The sequence below is a fragment of the Saccopteryx bilineata genome, chromosome 2, assembly GCF_036850765.1.
Source record: "Saccopteryx bilineata isolate mSacBil1 chromosome 2, mSacBil1_pri_phased_curated, whole genome shotgun sequence".
Taxonomy (NCBI): Eukaryota; Metazoa; Chordata; class Mammalia; order Chiroptera; family Emballonuridae; genus Saccopteryx; species Saccopteryx bilineata.
The window spans coordinates 250,337,516-250,359,205 of NC_089491.1; the positions used below are offsets into that span (position 1 = coordinate 250,337,516).

A 21,690-nucleotide genomic window follows, 5' to 3' on the forward strand; every position below is an offset into this window, starting at 1 on the left:
GGGGCCTCCTGCACCCAGGCTCTGTGTCCTGTGTTCGTCCCTCTTTGGCTGTGTGAGTCTGACATTCTCGTGCCCACTCCCCAGTTCTGTAGCCTGATGGGCTGTCCCAACAGTGACAGTTACTGTTAACCAATAGTGACAGCTGTAGTGAGGGGCGCCTCAGGACAGAGAGGTAGGTGTGGGGCGGGAGAAGGAGTAATCTGACACTTCCCACTTCTCAGAGTAGATCTGGCCCTGGGGGAGCGACCTGCTCACAGCAGACCTCAGGTCCTCTTTCTCCCAGGATAACCTCTCCCTTTAGCAGAGGGGTGTCACCCAGCATGCTCAGGCAGTACTTGAGCCCAGCACAGGAGTTCAGAGATAGAGTACCAACTGCAGCTAGAACCTGCAAGAACTGCCATGCCAGGGGACTGCACAATGTGACAGGGTGGGAGCAGGTTCTAGGCCCAGAGAGGCATCCCTGGCAGGCCTTTCCTTAGGCCCCAGACATGGGGGAGGCCGCCCAGCAATGTCCCTCCGCCCTGAGCCTGTGGGGTCATCTCCCCACCACAGATGAAAAGAAGGCCAGTGTCCCGATTCTGGGATGCCCAGCCCAGTAGACCCAGGGGGCGGCATTAATATCTCACTTCCTCCTACTTCTCGGGCTGCCCCCATCCCTGCCCTGCCTGGTTCTCCCAGAGCTTGCCCCTGGTCAGCACGCCTAGAACTGAGGCTCTACACCTCTCCCTGAGCAGGCTTCCAGAAGCCTAGGACACTTTGGAGGCTTCCCAGAGGAAAAGACAGTAACACAAATGGGGAGAGCCACAGAGGTAGGAATTCAAGATAGGTAGTGAGTGGAAGAGGAGAAAGGGGAAGACTTCTAGAGGGCCTGTCCCCGGTGGGAGCCAGTGATGAGCCAGGACCAAGCCTGAGCAAGGTCTCTACTCACTGGCCTCCCTGTGAGCCCTAGCACACTGCCGTGGAGAGGGGCTGGGGCCCCCACCGGGACAGGGGCCTTTGGAAAGAGTAGGGAGAGGGCAGAAGGGCCCTTGGACGGAGCTGTAGGGCTCAGAGTAGGCCCAGCAGTGCCCCAGGCAGCCTGGCCCAGAGCAGGCATGTGTCTGCACACTGCGGGGCCAGGCCACGCCTCCCTGATGCCGCTGCTGTGGGCACTTCCTCCTGTTGAAGTGAGCACTGTCCACATATCCGTTCCAGTGCACATACCTGTATCTTCTTCCAGTCTGGGAGCAACACGTGCATCTGTTCACGTGTCTGCATGTGCTCTTACACTCATGATCTGGCTCACTGTGGGAGCCTGCACAGTGTGGGTGGAGATGGGACCCAGAGAGGCATGGTCGCATGGGCCTGGGCTCCTGAGCTGAGCTATGGACTGGCCCCAAGAGGATTTGGGACTCAGTTGTACTTGGAAGCTTTTCCTGAGTCCCTGGCCCAGTCCTTCTCAACCCCCAAAACTGCACCTGAGTAGCCCAGCATCCAAAGCTCAGTTCCCAAGAAGCCTCAGAAAAGGTTGGAGAGCCTGAGTCTTCCTTCTCTACCTTTGTGGTTCTTTCTGGCCGCTCTCCACCAACTGGTCGTGAGGACATCCATGCTCTTGGCCTCCTCAGGCACACAGTGGTCCACTGCCCTGCCCCCACCCCACCCCCGGCCAGTGCAGAGCAGGGAGTGTGGGAGGGAGGAGGAAGCCGGCGGCCAGGGGTGTGCTTGTGCAATCATTTCAGTGGTTCATAGCCTGGCTGTCCATGAGAGCGCCTGGGAAATAACTGCTGCTGGGGTCCCCCCAGCATCTCTGGGGCAAGGGCTCAGGCTGTCGAGCTTTTCAAAGCGTACTAAGTGTCTCTTCTGTGCCACCAGTCTAGAGGACCTCTTATTGATGTGACAGTAAAATAGAGCTCAAACCAATCTATGTTGATTTGGGGATTCTTACATAAGCATCTGTGTAGTAAAAGCATCGAGATGCCTAACGAACCAGGTGAAATCCAGGAAGGAGCTTGTCTCTAGGTGCCTGCCACAGCAGGGTCATGACCTGGGGAGGGGTCAGATGCTTCCGCCCTAGTCAGAATGTTTCACTTTCTAAGCAGAGGGGTGGGGACATGGTATTGTTTTACACTTTACAATGTGGTTGAAGTAAGTTAATGAGAAAAGAAAAGCATGACTGTTGCATTCAGACAGACTTGGGTTTAAAGTTCACTTCTGCCCTCACTAGCTGTGTGACTTGGGGCAAGTACTTAACCTCTCTGTTCAAAAGAGGCTGCTTAGGCCCTGGCCGGTTGGCTCAGCGGTAGAGCGTCAGCCTGGCATGCGGGGGACCCGGGTTTGATTCCTGCCAGGGCACATAGGAGAAGCGCCCATTTGCTTCTCCATCCCCACCCCCTCCTTCCTCTCTGTCTCTCTCTTCCCCTCCCGCAGCCAAGGCTCCATTGGAGCTACGATGGCCGGGGCGCTGGGGATGGCTCCTTGGCCTCTGCCCCAGGAGCTAGAGTGGCTCTGGTCGCGGCAGAGTGACCCCCGGAGGGGCAGAGCATCGCCCCCTGGTGGGCAGAGCGTCGCCCCCTGGTGGGCGTGCCGGGTGGATCCCGGTCGGGCGCATGCGGGAGTCTGACTGTCTCTCCCCGTTTCCAGCTTCAGAAAAATACAAAAAAAAAAAAAAAAAGAGGCTGCTTAGTCTCTGTTGTTTAGCCATCTATAAAATGAAGCTACTGGAGGACTCCCCCTGAAGCTCTCCCCCTCCTTCCCAGGCCCTGCCTGAGTGTGCCTAGCCCTCAGGTTGGGGCGGGTGGCTAATTTCCCCCTGGCCTCAAATTTCTCCATCACAGAAGGATGGCATCACCTCCATAGGTGCCTGAGACAGGCGCTGAGCAGGAAGCACCTGCTCTGTATAGGTTTCTTTGTTGGGAGGAGCAGAGGGGTGACTCCAGGGGAAGGCAGTTTAGCTCCAGCCCAGATCACTCCCCAGGTCCCTCTGCAGCCTCTCAACGGAAGGGCAAGGGCGGAGCAGTGCAGTGGGGAGGGCGGGCACAGCTCTGAGCAGGGACAAACTAAGATCTCTTCCTTGAAGAACTTTTAGAAGGTGATGAGGGAGGGAGGAGCCTGGTCCCCACATTGAGGGGACGCAGCTGGGGTAAAAGCCCCCTCCTCCCACGACCCCTCTCTCGCAGGGGCACAGGTCTGGGGGCTGCGCATGGGTGTTTGAATTCTGGTGCAACCAGGAAGTCTCTCCACTCAGAGGATGAGAGCCTGGGACAGCCCCCTGGGCAGGCAGGGCGTGTCTGTCTGTCTATACATGAGCACACACTGTCACACATGCCACACCTTCCCACCCCCCAGATGTGCCTGGCCCGGCTGTGGAACAGGGGAAGGAACTCAGACACATTCTCATTGGACAAGCTTAAAACACAACATGGCTCAATTTTTATTTTATCTCAGAAAAAAAACATTCCCTTTAGAAGGAAAGGCAGTTAAATAGGGCCTCGGCCTGGGCAGCTCCGCGCTCCCCAGGCTCACCCCATGGCTGGCCACCCGAACCTCCTCCCGGGCCCACTTTCTGACACTGTTCCATACAAGTCAGCACTCTCCAGCCCAGCTCTGTCAGCCCAGGGGCTGGCCCTGGGGCCAGTGGGTAACAAGCACAGGGCAGCTTACAGCAGCGGAGAGGGCTGCCTGGGACCCCTGGCTGACTCCTGGTGCTGGGTTAGCAGGAGGACCAACGACAGACCCTGCAGCCAGGGAAGGACAATAATAAAATAAAAAGGATATCCTCACGCCTACATTTTCTCCTGGAAAATAGTCAAATGCCACCTCCAGACACAGCATCTCCGAACCCTTGGAAAGTCTGGGGAGGGTGGTGCATGTGGCAGGGGCCGATTGGAGCCACTTCCCAGCCCCACGGCCAGCCAGCCTGCTCTGCCACAGCTGCTCTGCAGAGACAAGGAGACACTTCTAGATGCTCCCGAAGTCATGACTGGGCCCTGCCCAGCCAAGATGCTCTGGCGCTGTGGCCCTGGCCGGGTGCAGGGTCTCCCAGCATGAAACGTCCACTTCCTTGGACTCCAAACCCTTGCTGCTGGGCCTCATGCTGGGTCAGCCAGGGCTCCCTCCTCAGTCCAAAGTGGGAACCAGCCACGAGAAGGGTCTCCCAGCACATTCACTCTTCTCCCGACATGACTGGTTCCACCAACCAGAAAGAGAAAGACATCCTTCCCGCAAGAAGGGGCAAACTTGGTGGCTCATCAGGATACGCCTGCTCCATCCTGGTCCAAGACACCCTTGAGGCCAGGGGACTCTGGGCATGCTCCCCTGAGCTCGTGGCTGAGGAGCTCCACGTTTGGGAGGCCCATGTCCTCACGGAGCTCACAGGCACCCCCTCCACTCACCAGCCCCAGGGCATAGCCATTGGGCCGCCGCTCAGGATGGGGGGCACTCCCATTGGCCAACACCCCAGGCGGGTGGCCATTGAGGCGGAGGCTGATTTGCTCTCCATCGCTGCCATGAGCTGCCAAGGCCCGGCCACTGGTGCCACCTGCCTTGAAGGGCTCCCGCTGCCTCAGGATGTGGCTGCGAATGATCTTTCGGAAGGTCTGGCGGAACTCACGGATGCGGTAGGCATAGATGAAGGGGTTCACAACGGAATTGGAGTGGGAGAGGATGATGGCCAGGTACATGAGCCAGGGCGGGGCATGGCTGCACTCGGGGCAGAAGAAGGTGAAGCAGTTGATGATGTGCAGGGGCAGCCAGCAGAGGGCAAAGAGCCCCACGATGATGGCCAGCGACTTGGCTGCGTGGACCTCCTTCTGCAGGGTGGACCGAGCCCGCTCCCCCGGCAGAGGCTGGCTCTCCATCTGCTTCAGCTGCCTCCGGGCTGCCAGGAAGATGCGCAAGTAGATGCCCAGCATGAGCAGCAGGGGCACCAGGACACAAGCGAAGAAGTTGTAGTACACCATGTAGTTCATAGGGACCACGTCCTCAAAGAGACAGGCCACCTGGCCCACCCCGCAGGTCTGTGAGTTGTTTCCATCCTCCGTCAGCAGCGTGCAGCTGTTCCAGCCCAGCATGGGGGTTAGGCCAATCGCGAAGGACAGCACCCAGCAGATAGCAATAATGCCCTTGGCCCTCGCACCGGTCACCAAGCCATTGTACCTGGGGAGAGGAGACCAGAGTCAGAGGCCTGAGGAACCAGGGCTGGGCAGAGCCAAGTGTCAGAAACCCAAACACTACTTCCTGCCTCCTAGGCTCAGTATCCTCTTCTGTTCAGTGACAGGCCAAGCCTTGGCTTGGACCTCACAGGAGGAATGGGAGATCAGACACCCTGGGAAGGGAAACCACTGCACAGATGGTTATTGAATAGTATTATAACAGTCCTGAGACTGAATTAGTTTGGTGTGAGGATTTTAATAAGCAAGGATTTGGGGAATTGGGGAGGAGAGAAATGATCGTTTCTCTCGTTGATTTTATTCAAATCTGGAACAGGTTTCCCTTTACAGGGGGCCTGGGCCAGGAGGGTGGGCTCGCTGGCTGGGGGCAGAGCCAGCCAGCTCAGACCTGTCACTGATTCCCGTCTTTTGTACTTTATGCTCTGCTTTCCCCACTTGACTTAGGGTCTCATGAAGCCCCAGGAGGGGTGGCACAGGGGATAAAGGAGAAGTAAAGGTCCTAGGCCAAATAAGATACCCTCTCTCTCCTCCAAGTTTTCCCACAGCCTTCTGGAGAGAGATGAGGTGAGTGTGTTTTCACAGTTAGACAGTGGTGTTAACACTCAGAAGGAAAGCACTGCGTGAGGCACAGAGGTCCAGAGAGGACTAATCTGCCCGAAACCCCTCAGGACTCTAGACCAGCAATTTCCAACCTTGCCCATCCCATGGCACACATAAATTAATAACTAAAATTCTGTAGCATACCGCCAAATATATATATTTTTGCCAATCTGACAAAAAAAATAGGTATAATTTTGATTCATTCAAATTGGATAGCTATTGTTCTATTGGCTATTGTCATTTTTTGATTTGGTGATCTAAGGAAAAAGGTCAGTCCCCTCAGGTACTGCATGTTTTAAAAATTCTCACGGCACACCAGTGTGCCTCCTATAACACGTCTGTTCAAAGTCCCTGCTCTAGGGAGCCAGACTGGGTCCCAGACTCAGGGAGTGGCCTGACCCGCTGGCCAAGAAGCTGACCCCAGGCCCGCAGAAAAGGTGGCATGGATTTTATTAAAAGAACCAAAAATTCCTCTTTCTAATTGAAGAAGGCGACTTCAGTGATCTCTGAGGATGGCCTTCTGTTTAACGGTTCAGGGTCTGGCTGCAACTGACTGCCCTCCTCTCTACCTGGTAAACCCCACTCATTCTTCAAGTTCAGGGGGTTTCCTCCTGGAGGGCAACCCATCCCCCTCCTGGAGAGCAACCCATCCCCCTCCTGGAGGGCAACCCATCCCCCTCCTGGAGGGCAACCCATCCCCCTCCTGGAGAACAACCCATCCCGACACCCCCAAGGCTGGGGCCCTGGGGGGAGGGACTTCCTGCATCCACCTCTGCCTGACCGTCATGGAGAGAGGGACACAGTAGGTGCCAAGGAAAATGCGTTTTACTCAATTCCAGAATTGGAAGCAGTCACAGGAACAACCTAATCTATGGGTGGCAAACACAGGGCCGGCAGGTGACAAACAAGTGAGGCAGGCTGGCGGGCATCTCCCCGGCTACCGCTGCTGGCCCTTCCCCGCATGCAAAGAAATGTGCGCCCAGCGCTACTGGATCTCAGGAGGGGCCAGCAGCTGGTTTTCTGGGTAAAATCTCCCATGGTTTAAATTTTGTCAGCTAGCTCAAACTAAGAAAACAACAACAACAAAAACCTGGTGGTTTTGGACCCCTTCTCTAGCCCTCATTTCATAGGTGGGGCCCAAGGAGAGGAATGGACCTGCTGTGGCTGCTCCAGGAACCAGAGGCAACTCAAGCCGAGGTACATTTGTCGATTAGGAAACTGTCAATTCTGAATACACAGTCACTGGGTGGCCCCACTCAGCGGGGCTGGTGTCCACAGTGAGGCAGAGCAAGAAGAGGGCCCTGGCCTTGCGCATGTCTACCAAGAGCCCAAGCTGCTCTCATACTCTGCAGCCTCAAATACAAAGTCACAGGCTTTTTTATTTTATTTTTTTCATTTAATACTTATATAGCACTTGCTCTGTGCCAGGCACTGTTAATTTTGTTTTGTTTTTTCGTACTCTATAAATACTAATTTATATCATTTAATTGAATACAGGTTTTTAATTTTAACATTTTCCTAAGAAAAGTATATAGCATCCCTGGGTTCTAGCATTAGGGTGTTCCTGTCATTCTGCCTCTCTAACCCTCAGTTTCATTATCTGTAAAATGGGACTAAGAATCTGGGGCCCGCCTGACCAGGCGGTGGCACAGTGGATAGAGCGTCGGATTGGGATGCGGAGGACCCAGGTTCGAGACTCCAAGGTCACCAGCTTGAGCATGGGCTCATCTGGCTTGAGCCAAAAGCTCACCAGCTTGGACCCAAGGTCACTGGCTTGAGCAAGGGGTTACTCAGTCTGCTGAAGGCCCATAGTCAAGGCACATATGAGAAAGCAATCAATGAACTAAGGTGTTGCAATGAAAAACTGATGATTGATGCTTCTCATCTCTCTCCGTTCCTGTCTGTCTGTCCCTATCTATTCCTCTCTCTGACGCTCTCTCTGTCCCTGTAAAAAAAAAAAAAAAAAAAAAAAAAAAAAAAAAAAAGAATCTGGGGCCCATGAACACAGGCCCCTAAGGCAGAATGTAGAATCCGTGGGTGGAAATTCCAGGGAGGCAGATTACAGCAACGTTCAAGGCAAGACCTTTTTAGCTAGACTGTTCATGGGAGAAATAGGCTGTCTCAGGCAGTATTGAGCTTGCTGTGATTTGAGGCAATCAAGCAGAAATAAACAGCTATAGGGATGGCGTAAAGGACCCTGGAAACCACCTGTTTTGGAGGCTTTCAAATTGTTCTCCAGCAGCAGCAGACCTTCTTGCCCACAGTCTAAGGCAGTTATGAAGTGGAGCTGCAAGGGGAGGGAGGCGCTTAATAACATTCACTGTGGCGGGACCCAGCCTGAGGCTTCTGCAGACGTGATCTGAAAATCTCTGGTCTGTCCAATTGTCGAGGGAAAGCCTGCCACTGTGTTCTCAAAGGAAGCCCCTTGTGGGGACAGAAACAAACACACATTAATAGCATTTATCTATGTGTGCAAATAACATCTCTAGAAGGATTCCCAACATGCCTTCCTGGACGGAAATGGAGATGGGGCAGGGGGCAAGAGGGACATTTTTTTGCCATACAACTGTTTGTTCTTTTTTTTTTTATGTTTTATTAACACAGGTATTATTTATTGTTAAAAGATACCAGATTTATTTTGTTATTCAAATAAAGCCCTTAGGCTTTAGGCCTGGGGCTCAGGTCCCCAAGAAGCTGGAAGAGTATTGGGGCCCAAATGGAACAATGGCTGAAACACAGCCTGACCCAGCAGAGTCCCCTGGGCTGCATCTGTGACTTAAAGCAGTCACATCTTGCCTCCTGGGCCCCAGACATAGACTGTTGGGTGGAAGGGGTGACATGGCCATCAGCATGTTCCAGCAAGCCCAGAGATGTCACAGGAAGCAGGTACCAGAGCCATTGCTCATACCTGGACATACCTCTGCCTCTCTGTGTCTTCCAGCTCACAGGCTATCCCTTCTGGGGGCTCCCTGTTACCCACTCTGAGGGCTCATCCCATAGTCCAAGAATACCCCAATTCCAGGTGGAGTTTTATATACCTTTGCCTGACACTGAGGAGAAGGGGAGCTTCCCTAAGTTGTCCAAAGGAGCCAGTGATCCAAAATTAGAGTCACTGACCCGTGAGTAAAGCCCAAATACTATCTTGGGCACCAGCTAGCCTGAGCTGGCCTCACACTGCCCTGCCTGCCTGTTCTTCGTCTCTACCACCTCTCCCTGGCCCAGAACCCACAGGTTCACTCCTTCCTGGGGCCTCTGCGCAGGCCTGGACCCCTCCTGTTGCACCTGCCCCCACATACCCATCCTGCCAGATCTATCAGCATCACCTCCTCCAGGGAGCCCTCTCTCCTGATCCTGCCCTCTTTATAGTCAAGGCACTCAGGTTTGTACCAATGGGGTGATTCATCAGGTATGACTTCAGGCTTGCTGCCCCGTACTCAGCCTATATCCCAAGGACAGAGAATGTTCATCAGGGGCTAACATAAGAGATAGGAGATAATAGCTGTGAAAGTTCCCTGGGCAAAGAGCCTTTGTCTCCTGCCCTGGCCTCTCAGTCCACTGGGCTCCCATCTCTGCCTCTGGGCAGGCTTCTTTCTCACCAACTTCCCCACTAGGCCTTGCCCTAGCCCCCCACGGTCCCTGCACTTGGGAAGGAGCACACAGATTTTTTTTTTTACAGAGACAGAGAGAGAGAGACAGGGAAAGACAGACAGAAACAGAGAGATGAGAAGCACCAATCATTAGTTTTTCGTTGCGCATTGCGACACCTTAGTTGTTCATTGATTGCTTTCTCAAATGTGCCTTGACCGCGGGCCTTCAGCAGACTGAGTAACCCCTTGCTCGAGCCAGTGACCTTGGGTCCAAGCTGGTGAGCTTTTGCTCAAACCAGATGAGCCCACGCTCAAGCCGGCGACCTCGGGGTCTGGAACCTGGGTCCTCCACATCCCAGTCCGACACTCTATCCACTGCGCCACCGCCTGGTCAGGCAGATTTTTTTCTGAAAGTGAATTTTTTTTAAAAAAAAGCAAGTAATGGTGAGTGGTGCAGACCTGAAGCCAGGCATCCAGAGCATGGGCCAGAGGCCAGACCGCAGAGTAGCCAGATGGACCTACTAAGTGGAGTGGGAAAAGGCACCAGAGGGGACTGGGTTCCCAGCTGGAAGGGGACAAAGGAGGAGGGGCAGGAACTGCAGCCCAGCCTGCTGCCTGAAGCTCCGGGCTCTCATGTGCCTCCAACTAGTTACCCCTCATGCCCAGCTTTCCCTGAGGAGCCCCCACAAAGACACCTTCACATACCTCACCCTCCCTGGCTCCTCCCGGCCCAGGACCCTTAGTGCCTGTGTGAGGATCAGAGGAGATCCTGTTGCACAAATGTCCTCTGGTAACTGTGAAGCTCTCTGCCTGAAAGGAAGGCTGCCATCATCCTCATCCTCATCTTTATGGCTCCCAGATCCAAGAGACCCAGGCTGGGCCTTTCAAAGCTTTACCAAGCGGAGCTCAAATGGCCACGGTCTGGGTGGAACTAGGTCCTGTTCTAGAAGGCCATGGGTGTCGGGATGGGGGTGGGGGCAGGTTCATGGCTCCATCCAGGGGCCGAGCTCGAAACCTCCAGCCGCTTGGGAAGAAGCTGAATCCCCACCCACCCGAGCCGCCGACCCTCCTCAGGCCCTGTCACTCCCATCCGCTCACTGGACTCTCATGACACTTTGTGAACTCCGAGAGGCCTGCCCCTCTTACAGATGAAATGGGCCCAGAGGACAGCGACTTTCCACAGTAACACAGCACGACCCATCCTCCTACGTCAGGGAGTCATTCTTTTGATTCTCAGAAAACAGAAACAAGAGAAAGAAGCCCAGGCTCTTCAATTTGGACCAGCAGCCTTGTTCTCCCTTGAATGCTGCTGTCCTTCAGTCAGGGACGAAAGTGAAAGGAGGCTTCTGCTCCCTGACCAGGGCTGGCCCAGCCCCAGCCCCCAGCAGTGGAGACCAACCCTTTGCTCTCCAACCCTCCTCCCCCCGCCGGCCCACAGACCCCTCTGCATTCTGAGCCTGGACTCTGGGTCCCGCTCTGCCACATAGGTGGCCCTCTATTTTGACAAGGGTCCTAGGCTCTCTTGAGATGCAGAGCATCCTATAGGGCCACAGGGGGTCCAGGCTTCTCTGCTCATCTGAGCAGCATGACAAGGGTGTCTGCTTTCCTCTTAGGGTCAGGTGATAGGAATGGTCACCTAGTGCAGGTTCTGGGAGACAAGGGTCACCCAGAGACTGAAGTGTCGGTGACATGCCATGTTTCTTCCCAGGCCCAGGCGCAGCTGTGCTACCAACTCACTGTGTGGCCCTGAGGGCTGGCCCCCTTCTCTGGGCCACATTTTTCCATCCAGAAAAGGAAAGGAAATGACCTCTAAAGGGTCCCCTTGGGTTTGACGCTCTACATTTCCATTTGCTCATTGAGCCTGCTCCTCCTCCAACTGGCTCCCTCAGTTGCCTCACGGGTCGGGGTCCCACCTGTTTGGAAGAATTCACCATGGGGGCCAGGGGGTGGGGTACCCTCTTCCTTTCCTGAGAGCTTGCAGCCACCCAGGCTGTCTCTGGGATGGAGGGACAAGGAGATGAGGGAGGAGGCCCCAGGGTGTCCCCCGGAAGGGACACTCCCTAGCCTCATCCATGGCTGAGTAGGAGAAGGCCACACTAAGAAAACTTAGCCTCAGGGAAAGTCTTCACTTACACAAGTAGCTGAAGTCATTTCACAAAAGATTCATCATAAAAAAAAACCCTCTACCAGGCTAACTACACAGGCTGTCTCCAAAACCATGAGCACTTGGGGACCCACGGAGCACAGAATTTGCATATAGGTTCAAATGACTCACTGTGGCATTTGACCAAGTCATTTCCCCTCTCTGGGTCATCTTCCTAATGCGCAAACTTCGAGGCCTGCCCAGAGGAGCCAGAGGAGGGCGGGCGGGCTTCTAGCTTGGAGATCCTGTGGTTTCCCATGGTGCCCGCCCCGCCCCAGCATCACGCTGCATGAGTAACAGTCCAGACAATACTGCCCGGGCCTGGGCCACACACATCTGCCGACAGCTGGAGCATGGCAGCCTCCACCCTGGGGGAGCCTGGGGGAGACCAGGGTGCCCTCTGTCCACAGGGATCAGCAAGATTGGTATGATTGCTGGTGATGTGCTGAGCCCTGGGCAGCCCCAGGCTGATGAACTAGTCACCTCAACACACTGATACCACAGACAAAACCCTAACCCTGGGTTCACCCTGATCATGGGCACAGGCCAGACTCTGGCAGCCTCTGCAGAGATGTGAACTCAGCACAAGGTGAGACTGGACAGAGAACGCAGGGCAGCCCACCCCAGCCCCTAGCTCACCGGAGCGGGATGCGGATGGCGATGTAGCGGTCAATGGCAATGGCCAGGAGGCTGAAGATGGAGCTCTGTGTGAGGACCAGGACGAAGCAGGCAAAGAAGAGGCAGCTATGGCAGACTGCACAGAACCCTATGCTGATGGTGATGGCGAAGGGGATGGCTAGGACCCCCACTGCGATGTCGGCTGCGGCCAGTGACACCACAAAGTAGTTGGTGACGTTCTGCAGGTTGCTGTTCAGCCACACAGCCCAGCACACAAGCACGTTGCCCAAGACGGCCATCACGGCAATGGCCAGCTCCACCACGATGTACACCGAGGAGCCCATGGCGGTCACAGCTGCAGGCGAAGGGAGTCGGCAAGGACGTGGGCCGGGCCAGCTCACGGTCCATAGCTGCAGCGCAGCCGGCCCTGTCCAGGCCCCTGAGCCCCTTCCTCGCAGGAGCCAAGAGCGCGACTGCTAGTCAAGGGGTGCTCCCTAAGGGCTTCTGCACAGCTGACTCAGAGCCTCCGGAAACCAGGCCCTTCCCAGGGGTGCTGGCGGCATGTTGGCTCGGCTCAGCTTCAGAGTTCCCGAGGCACCTGCCAAAGGAGAAACCCGTGAGGAGCTGGACCGCTGCAGGGCAGGCACAGCCGGATTCCCGGAGAGGCCATCAGCCCCAGGCTGTTATTTTCTAGGGCAGCCCAGAATCCTTCAATGTTGAATCGCTCATGGTAGTCGTCCCCCCCCCCCCCCCCCCCCCCCCCCGCCGCTCAGTTTCTCAGCCTTCTGTGGCAGCCTTGTTAGCCTCCTGGTCCCTGACTCACTGCCACCTCTACAGCCCTCCTGGCAAGGGCCCCTTGCTCATGCTCGTGGGGCTCTCCGAGATCCACCCACCTTCTCCTTCAGCCCTCTCAGTCAGCTCCATCCCCGGAGAGCTCTCCCCAGGAACCACCAGCACCTCCTGACACTGCCCAGGTCAGGACAGGTTCAAGGACCCCGAGAGCTCTCGTCTGGAAGGATCTGGGGGGCTGTCTGGTCCTCTCTCCCACTGCCAGCAGATGAGCCCTCCTGCCTCACCAGGGGTGCTGCACAGGGCGGTGGGGCGGACACATCTGGGTGGGGCAGCAACCTCATGCCCCTCCTCCCACACCGGCTCCCCAATCTTCTCTGATTGGCTGACACCAGGACAGACTGAATTCAGTTTAGTGCCAGCACTTGCTGGGAGACGGTGGAAAAGAATGCCTCAGTTTCCCTACTGATCTGTGAGGAGGTCGGACCCCACATATCCTCTGGCAGCCATTTCAGCTCTCACTCATGATTCTATAAGAAGGAAATACTGTAAACAGTTTTGAAAGGGCCTTCCTAGAGTCAAAATGCCATACAAATGTAAGGGATTACTGACACCCCTCAGAAGCAGAAGTCTTGGTCTCCCCAACTCAAACCCCAGGGGACCCCCTTGAGCATGTGAGATGGTCTCTATCCCTCTGCCAGCCCCGGGGCCTCTTCCCACTGCGTCTATTCCAACAGGTCACACTCATGTGTGCTCATGTGTGCCCCCCATGCCAAATCCACCCCTCTTCCAGGCTTGGGCTCTCATGCGGTCCCAGGTGTGCATGGGTAGTGGCTGCTGCCTGCCTGGGGACAAGAGGCCGGAAGCCTTTCAGCCACCTGCACGTGGGCTCTGGGGCTGCATCCTCCCTCTCTCCTCCAGGAAATGGGAGATTGAGTGGGAATGCCCACCTGGAAGAAGGCCGCTTGTTCCAAAGGCCAGGCTACCCCCACCCTCTCTGAGGTGACAGGTGGATGCAAAGGATGAGCCCCAAGTTCCCTTCCATGTGTCTCAGGAGGCTAGAGCCCGAGGGGGCGTTCTCCATGCCACTAGGAGGCTAGGAGCAGAGCACCCGGCACCAGGAGCAGGAAGAAAGGAGGCCACGTCCCTGAAAACCTGAGAGGTTCCCACAGCTTGTGGCTTCTCCCAGGCCACATGCAGAGGTTGGCCAGACCACATCTCCTTGTGCCACCCTTGGCCACACAGAATGTCCCTCGGTGGTCATCCCCCCAACTGCAGAGGCTAGTGTGTCCAGGGCCTCATCCTTGCTCTGCAGAAGGGAAGTGGCCTGTCTCCTACCTGGAGCCTCCCCTACTCAGTAGCAGCAGCAGCAGCCGCAGGCCACTGTCTAATTAGGCCCAGGGAGCCCTGGGGAGCCTCCCACCACCAACCAGCTGCCCACCCTCCTAGCTCCTCACAGCCACCTGCTGTCCTCCTGACCCAGCACCGGCCTCCGTGGGAGAATCGGCACTGAGGGGTATCACAACCTCTCCCAATTTGACTAGCCCAGGCTAAAAACCTGATCTGGCTCCAGACAATCATCCAGATACAGAAGGCTCTGCCAGGGGACAGATGAGATGGGACCATCAACGATTCACCTGACCAAATTATGTGCCACCTTTCTTTGGAGCGGAGGCTGGGCTGCCCAATCACACCATCAGCACCAGTCCTGGATGCCAGGCTGACTCCCTGTAAGGCAGGATGTCCGGTGGGGGAGGGCTTTCAACAGGCCCAGTCGAGGCCTCTGTTCAGTGAAGCCCTCCTTGCAGCCCCTGGTACCTGCCCGTGCACCCCGAGTCCTCAGGGTCCCCCCCCCACCTGCTGTGCTCTGGGCTCCCAGGCTGAACAGCAGTGCCTGGGACCAACATCCTTCCTGATTAAATTGAAACTGCCTTCCTGCTGTCCACCATCCTGCTGGGATGTGTGCCCCTCTCCTGGCCCCACCTTCCCACAGGTTGCACTGGATGCAATGGGTGCAAGTTCCTCTTCCCCTGATCAACCTTGCAAGGAGCTAAAAACATCTAATGCCCCTGCCCACTGGGTCCAAAAAGGCTGCTCAGTCGCATGTCTGGCCCCCCACCCACCTTTGCTACAGCATTCCTGCAGGCTCTTTCAGGTGCTGCCAGACATCCCGGGCGAGGTGGGCCTGGCCCCACGGGCAACCTGGGCCCCTGCCAGACCAGAATCTCCCAGCCCAAGCAGAGCATATCAGTGGAGTGGAGGTACCACATGGCAGGCAACACAGGGAAGAGACCGGGTTCTGCAGGAAGGTTAGGAAATTCCCAGTCTTAGGCCGGTAAGTCGGCCTGGGGGTGGGGGCGCCATGACTATGGCCTTTGCCAGACTTTTGTGGTATAAATGCTCCCATTACGGGTAGTTTCAAGCTACTAACAAGTTATTGACAGGAGTTAGGGATCACTGCACACAGTCCGTTTGAGACAGTCTCCAGCTACCACAGAGCCACCAAACCCTGTGCTCTGCCAGGGGCTACCTGCCTGGACCCTCTGAAATTGATTGTGCAGCCTGACAGGGGCATCAGGATTTATCTGTGGTCTTACTGTCCCCATGAACAGATGAGAAAGCTAAGCCCCAAAGAGGTTAATGACCCCTCCCAGGCTTACTGTGAGCATAAAAGGGTAGAATTGAGCTGGGGGAATTGCCCGTGGAAAACATAGCAGCAGGAAGACTTCCTGGGGCCTCAGGGCCCCTCTCTGCTTCCCTTCCTTCAGAGGCCTCTGAGAGCTACAGGAAGGCCGGAGCTGTGGGGAGGGGGTTAGGGGTGGGTCCAGGATCCGGCAATTTCCTAATCCTCTGTTGGCTCTGTCTGTCTAATTAATCCTCAAGTCTTCTGTTGCTAGCCAGGAGGGGAAATTAAATATTAATCATGTATTATTTCCCTGTGATTGTCCCTTGCAGAACAGAGATCAGAAGCTGTCCCATACAAACTGGAGACACGTGCTAGGGAACGTGCACGACAAGCCTTGAAAGGATGGCTCGTCGGACTCCCAGCACTTGGACTCCAATGGCCGTCTCTTTCCACCTTCCTCGCCCTCACTGGCCTGGCCACTTTAATTAAAACTCCATTTAATCAAAACCCACATATTTCCTGGCCCAATTCTGGCTCCCTGTATGTTAGACTAGAGAGGCTTTCTGTACACATACCCAGATGGTGGCTGTAACCCTCCAGAGCCAGCTTCCAGGCAGGACCCTGCACATCTGCTCTTGGGCGTGGCTAAGGGCAACATACCTAACCCAACTAGTGACTCACACCTGTTGCAGCCATATTGGGCCCATTCCTGGGCTCCTGAATCCTGGCCTTAAAATCCTCCACTATCTTCTCATCACAAATGTTTCCCAAATACCTACTTAGTGCCAGGCAGCATTCCAGCTGCTGGACCACAGGGAGTTCTGTGCCACCTGCTGCCAAGCCTGGTCCCAGCAGGCCCCTGAGCCAACAGTAGGGGATCTAGAAGGATGCGTCCCATGAGAAGGTCCTGGGAGCCAGCTGCTACCCTGGTGATTTTCAAAGACATTTAGGCTCTTCAAAGAGATAAAGAAAGGAATAACATTCATAAACAAGAATAAGAACTGATGAATCAATCGGCAGAAATGAAACAAGAACAGGCAGATATGAACATGAAATAATATCAAATCAAGAAGTAATATCAGAAAGAAAAAACGGAGGGGCTGAGATAGAGAACACAATCGACCTGATGTGCTTCAGGAGTGCAACTGGGGATCTGAAGACCACACGGAAAAATTCCCACAGAAACTTCACAAAGTGACCAAGTCTACAAAGAGAAAGTTGAGTGACAGGTTAAGAAGCACTGACATCTGTCTTACAGGAGCTCAGTCAGAGTGGAGGGGGCAACAAGCAAAGAAATAAGACAGGCAGCTCAGCTCCTGCTCCCAACTACCAGCCTTCCACCGCCTCTGCCATGGCTGGCCTTCGGTGTGTCCTAGGCTGGGCGTGAGCCTCATGGAACCCCAGGGTCTGGGGACTGCCAAACCCCTCGTCTGGGCAAGTGTCTTCCAGTATTTCGTAGAAGTGAGCAGCCACCAAGCACAGCCGCTTCTTCCCTCCCTCCCTCCCTCCCTCCCGTAGGGCTGCTGGTGGCTCCAGCTTCAGGAACTTGGTGCAGGCTGGGCCCCTACCCAATGGTGCCCCCTCCCCCACTGCCCTTTGGGAGTGTGGCTGCTGCTCTCTGCCCCTGGGGGCAGGATGTGGGCAGGAACAGGGCGGAGAGCCAGCTTCTTACACTGAGTCTGGCCCCCAGAGCAGACTCCACATCACCAGCCCCTGGCACTGCAGGGCCTGACCCAGCTCCCTTCTCCCCACTGGACTCTCAGAATCCCCTTCCATTCCCCATTCCCACATGTCCAGGCCAGATGCCAGAGAGGCTTCAGGTCCCCTTTGACCCCGCCTGAGGTGGCCACTCACCCCCTCATTGCCACCTCACCTGACAGCCCCCTCCAAGGGGCCACCCCTCAACCCCAGAGTGCTGGGTGTCCACTCTGTGGTGGAAGGAACCGTGATGGGCCCACTGCTGCTCCATCCAGCACTCCCTGAGACCCTGCACAAGAGGCATCCCCTCTGTGCGGAGGCTCCTCACGTGTGCACAGCAGGCCGGGGGAGTGCTTTGCACCCAGACCCCCAAATGAACCCTCTAATGGTGGGGTGACAAGCACTGTGATGCCTGAACAGGGAAGATGGTGGGACGAGGGGCTTCTAGATGGCCCTGAGAACACAGACCCTGTGGGGCTGGGGTGGGATCCTGGCCTGTTGAAGGGGCAGTGCCAGGCTTGCTGGTGCCCCCAGAGAGTGGCTTCAGTGAGGACAGGAGGGAGGCAGACCACTCCTGGGGACCCTGGAGGTGTGATGATGGGGCTTTGGAGGCTGAAGGGGGGCGTGGCCGGACCAACCAGAGCACGGCCTATGGGCTGGGCCCGGGGCCACTCAGCCCCACCACTGCTTAGCCCACTCAGGGCCCCTCATGCCCCACTCGCAGTTTGCAGAGGCCGCTTAGGGGCCAGAGATGAAAGCCCCTGTGGCAGATGAGCAGAAAAATACCAGCCCTGGGGCTCTGGGCAGAGAGCACCAGCCCAGACACCAAGGGAGCTACAGTGTGATGCTGCCCACCTCCCCGTGGTGCGTGAGGCAGCCTCTCCTCCAGGAGACAGTGGGCTGACTGAACAGCAGCAGAGGAGGGAGCCGCAAAAAGACAGCGTCAGCCCCTGCCCAGCAGTTTCTGAAACAGGCCTGTTCTGCAGAAGGTGTGAGCCCAAAGGAATCTGGAAATCTTCTCAGCAGAGAGGTCATTTGGGCTGGACTTGGAAGACAGGGAAGAGAGACAAGAGAGAGGGAGAAATTCCAGGCAAAGACAACAGCCTGTGAGGGGCTCAGAGCATGTCAGAGAAGGCCTGAGGGGGCCCCCGGAGAGCTGAGCATCCTTTCTTCCCTGGGCGCCCGCTTCCCTAGGCTGGAGTGAGATAGCTGCTCTCCTCTTCCACCCAGACCCTCCAGTCTCTGGCAGAATCCCACTGCTTCCAAGCCACAGGGGCTCCTTTACGATTCTGTGGGTTGGGCTGGCGGACATCTGCCACTAAAATGCCCCTCTCCCCGCCCAGGTCTGTGCTGGGCCCTGCCCAGACAGTGTTCTCCCAGGGGCTCCTTTCTGCATCTCAGCTTGGAGCTCCTGCCCATTCCGCACTTCCCTTCCACCACCCAGGCCCAGCACAGACCTGCAGGGTTCCACCTCAGGCACTGTACCCACTGCCCTGTCAACTCCAGACCACAGGGCAACCCCTCCCTTCAGTGGCCACCAGTGCTTCCCTGGGCCCAGACTCCTTTCCTGGGGGCTGGGACTCATCCCTTTTGCCAATTCAGCACCTGATTCCAGTGCCCCCTCACTCCTTCTCCACCCACCGTCCCTGCCTGTGCTGCCAGCCTGGCCATCCTTCCCTCGACTCCCACTTGTACACATCTTACAGCACCCAGCCTGAACTGCAGCAGACAAGAGAGACACCGTAAAATGGTTGGGGTAGCATTTCTAGTTTATCCATGGTAAGGTGGCTCAGAAATTAGGCAAGTTAGATGTTGTAAGGGCTACTGTGGGATTTTAGGTCACTGTGGAGAGCCACGAAAGGGCTGTGGTCCTACACAGCAGGCACTGTCCATGACAACCTAGAGATTCTGAAATTTGCAGGATGTAATGCCTTAAAGCCAAGTGCTTGCTCCCAATTCAATTACAATCCACATGTCCCTCAGTTAACAGGCCCCCTCCACAGCTCCCCAGCTGAAACATAGACCCTGGTCTGTCCTCTTGCCTGCCCTGCCTCTCCCTATCCCCCATAGCCAATGTCCGTCTCTCATTGACTCTCCACCACAACTCTGCAGGGTAAGCAAAGCTCATGAGAAGATGGATTCCAGGGAGAGTGACTTGTCCAAGGCTTCCAACCAAGTCAAGACCAAAACCAAGGTTTGGGCAACAAAACCTCCAGTCCATTGGGTTGTCCTTGGAGCCAGCCATTGCCCTCTTAGGCTGTGGGCTCTCAGGGTGCAGGACCAGGGGTGTGGCTGGGGACCTGCACTTCAAGGCTAACATCAGGAAGGCAATATGCAAGTCCCCAAAGGCCACCCAGCACCAGCCTGGCCCAAAGCCTATCTCTTGCCAGCTACCTGGGCTGCCCTCAGCCTCCCTGAGGCTATGAACAAGAAGCCGGCTTAGCCCAGAACCTGATCAGCATGAGGGGATGGGGACAGAGGGGCAGTGGTCTGAGGGACACTAAGAACTGAGAGAGCCAGGGAGATCTTAAAGGGCAAGGGCAGAGCAAGAAGGTGTTGACATCACTGCTAGGGGAAAAGTTTCTGCCATGGACATGCCAAGACCTGGGATAAGGCACAGTCCCAGAGGGCAGAGCCTTGCCAGCCACCCCAGGCTTCCAGGACCAGCCACAGCAGCCCGCGACCCCGCTGCAGCCTCCTAGGACCACTGTGCTCCCAAAAGCTCCCTATCATGGTTCCCAGTGCCGGGACACCAAGGGACAGCTCCGGCTGGGCGTACAGGTGACATACAGTCTTCTGGAGGGTATAGAGCAGCGGTTCTCAATCTGTGGGTCGCGACCCCCACCGGGGTCGCGACCCACAGGTTGAGAACCGCTGGTATAGAAGCTGGGAATCCATGGCATCCACGGCAGCTGGACAGCAGAGGCCTAGGGGAGGGGAGCATAAGGCCCTGTGGGTGGAAACGGGCCTGGGTGCTGACTACGATGGGGAGGGAGAGCTGGCTATGGGGGCAAGTAGCCTATTCCTCCCCCAGGAACCAGCCCTGACTCCAGTCCTGGGGGAAGGGGGGTGGGAAGACTCGCCTTCCAGCTTCTTGCTTCTCTCCCCCAAACTCCCTCAGCCCACTCCAGCAGAACCCTCGACTTCCCATTGTACAGACTGGGAGATTAATGCCTAAAGCCGAGGGGTCGTGCCAGGACTCAGAGATATCTGCTCCACAGCCCGCGCGCGGCCCCCTCCTCGATCTCCTGGGCTGTCCTGCCGCCACCATTCCCGCCATTCCTACCTCTGCCCGGGCAGCCTGGCAGCCTACCAGGGCCAGTCCGAGACGCGCACTCAACCCGCCCGTCGTCTGGCCTCTCCTGGGTCCCCTAAGTCGTGTTCCCGCCACTACCGTCCATGGGACGTGGCCGCGCTCAGCCTGCCGTCCCTGGCTCTCCTTTCTCGCCGCGCCCGCAGCGTGCGGGATGCTGAGCGTGTGGTCGCCGTGCCATCTCCGATACCGGCCCCGCCCCGGGCTGCGCCACACACGGCAGTCCCCTCTCGTCCCCGCGTCCCACCTGCTTGCCCCCAGGCAGCGCCTCTGCGACCCCAGCCCCGCTCAGCCCCGGCCTGGCGCCCGGAAGGTTCCCCGGGCACCCTGGGGCCGGCCTGTGGCGCCCAGACGGACCGACAGACGGTCCCCGCCTGTCACCTGCGGGTCCAGACGCCAACCCTCACCCCCCGCCGCTGTGGCTGCCGCGCTCTCGCACCCCTTCCCCTCCCTGCCGACCCAAACGCACCTTCCGGGCCAGTTTGGGGCGGCCTCGAGGGTCCGCACGCTGTCCGGGACCGGGTTTAGGATGTTCGACCACGCCTGAGCCGCCCGGCACCCGCCATTTCAGTCGCCGCCGCCGGGAAAGGCTCGGACCCCAGCCCTGTGAACTCCCTCTCGGGCGGCGGGTAAAGAGGGTCGGAGCGGCCGGTACCCTGAGTGGGAGGGGACTCGAGCCGTCCGGCCCTTACCCTGGCCTGGCAGCCCCCGACGGTCCCACGCAGCCCACTCGCGACCCTTGGACCCCGTACCCGGTACCCGGGACCCCTGCTGACCGGCTGCCGCTCGTGCGCCGGCTCCCGCGGTCTCGGCTGCCGCTCAGGCTCCAGCTCCGGGCCGTGCCGCTCACAGGCGCCCCCTGCAGGTGGCTCCGAGACCCACGCTGTCGCCGCCCCGCCCCGCCGCGCCGGTAAACCAAAGACCTAAGTACGCGGGAGTCCGCGGGAAACAGGTGTCGTGGCCCTGAGGGCCCGGCGATGCCCCCAGTAGGGCTTGAGCCGCGCTGCCGCCCCCGCCCACAGCCCCAGCTTGCTCTCCCAGGCTCCGTCGGTTCCTCCACTTTTTCCAGCACCACACCAACTTCCCTCTGAGGAGTCTCCGGCCCCAGAAGCCCCCTCTCCGCCCAGTGAACCCCGCCGGGCTGAGTCCGCACTCCCTCCCCTTCAAGA

General features: G+C 57.1%; 1 protein-coding gene across 5 annotated transcripts; it reads right to left on the bottom strand.

The window, feature by feature from the left end:
* Positions 1–3,695: 3,695 nt before the first annotated feature.
* ADORA2A (adenosine A2a receptor) lies at positions 3,696–21,366 on the bottom strand. Of its 5 annotated transcripts, none has more exons than XM_066260028.1 (3): positions 21,298–21,366; positions 12,117–12,693; positions 3,696–5,133 (listed from the first exon to the last, which is right to left on the bottom strand). In XM_066260028.1, the coding sequence occupies exons 2-3, from the start codon at positions 12,437–12,439 to the stop codon at positions 4,227–4,229; spliced, it is 1,230 nt and encodes a 409-aa protein (XP_066116125.1). In that variant the 5' UTR covers positions 12,440–12,693; positions 21,298–21,366; the 3' UTR covers positions 3,696–4,226. The 5 variants fall into 5 exon arrangements, with proteins under 5 accessions (XP_066116125.1, XP_066116127.1, XP_066116123.1 ...); XM_066260030.1 differs by having other exon boundaries at positions 21,274–21,338; XM_066260026.1 differs by having other exon boundaries at positions 20,991–21,328.
* Between the last annotated feature and the right edge of the window lie 324 nt (positions 21,367–21,690).

What these genes read in the sequence shown, in the direction of transcription:
- ADORA2A (XM_066260028.1), bottom strand. Translation starts at nt 12,439, where the DNA reads ATGGGCTCCTCGGTGTACATCGTGGTGGAGCTGGCCATTGCCGTGATG. An exon ending in GCCATCCGCATCCCGCTCCG is followed by an intron (nt 5,134 to 12,116) that starts GTGAGCTAGGGG and finishes TCCTCTCCCCAG; the next exon opens with GTACAATGGCTTGGTGACCG.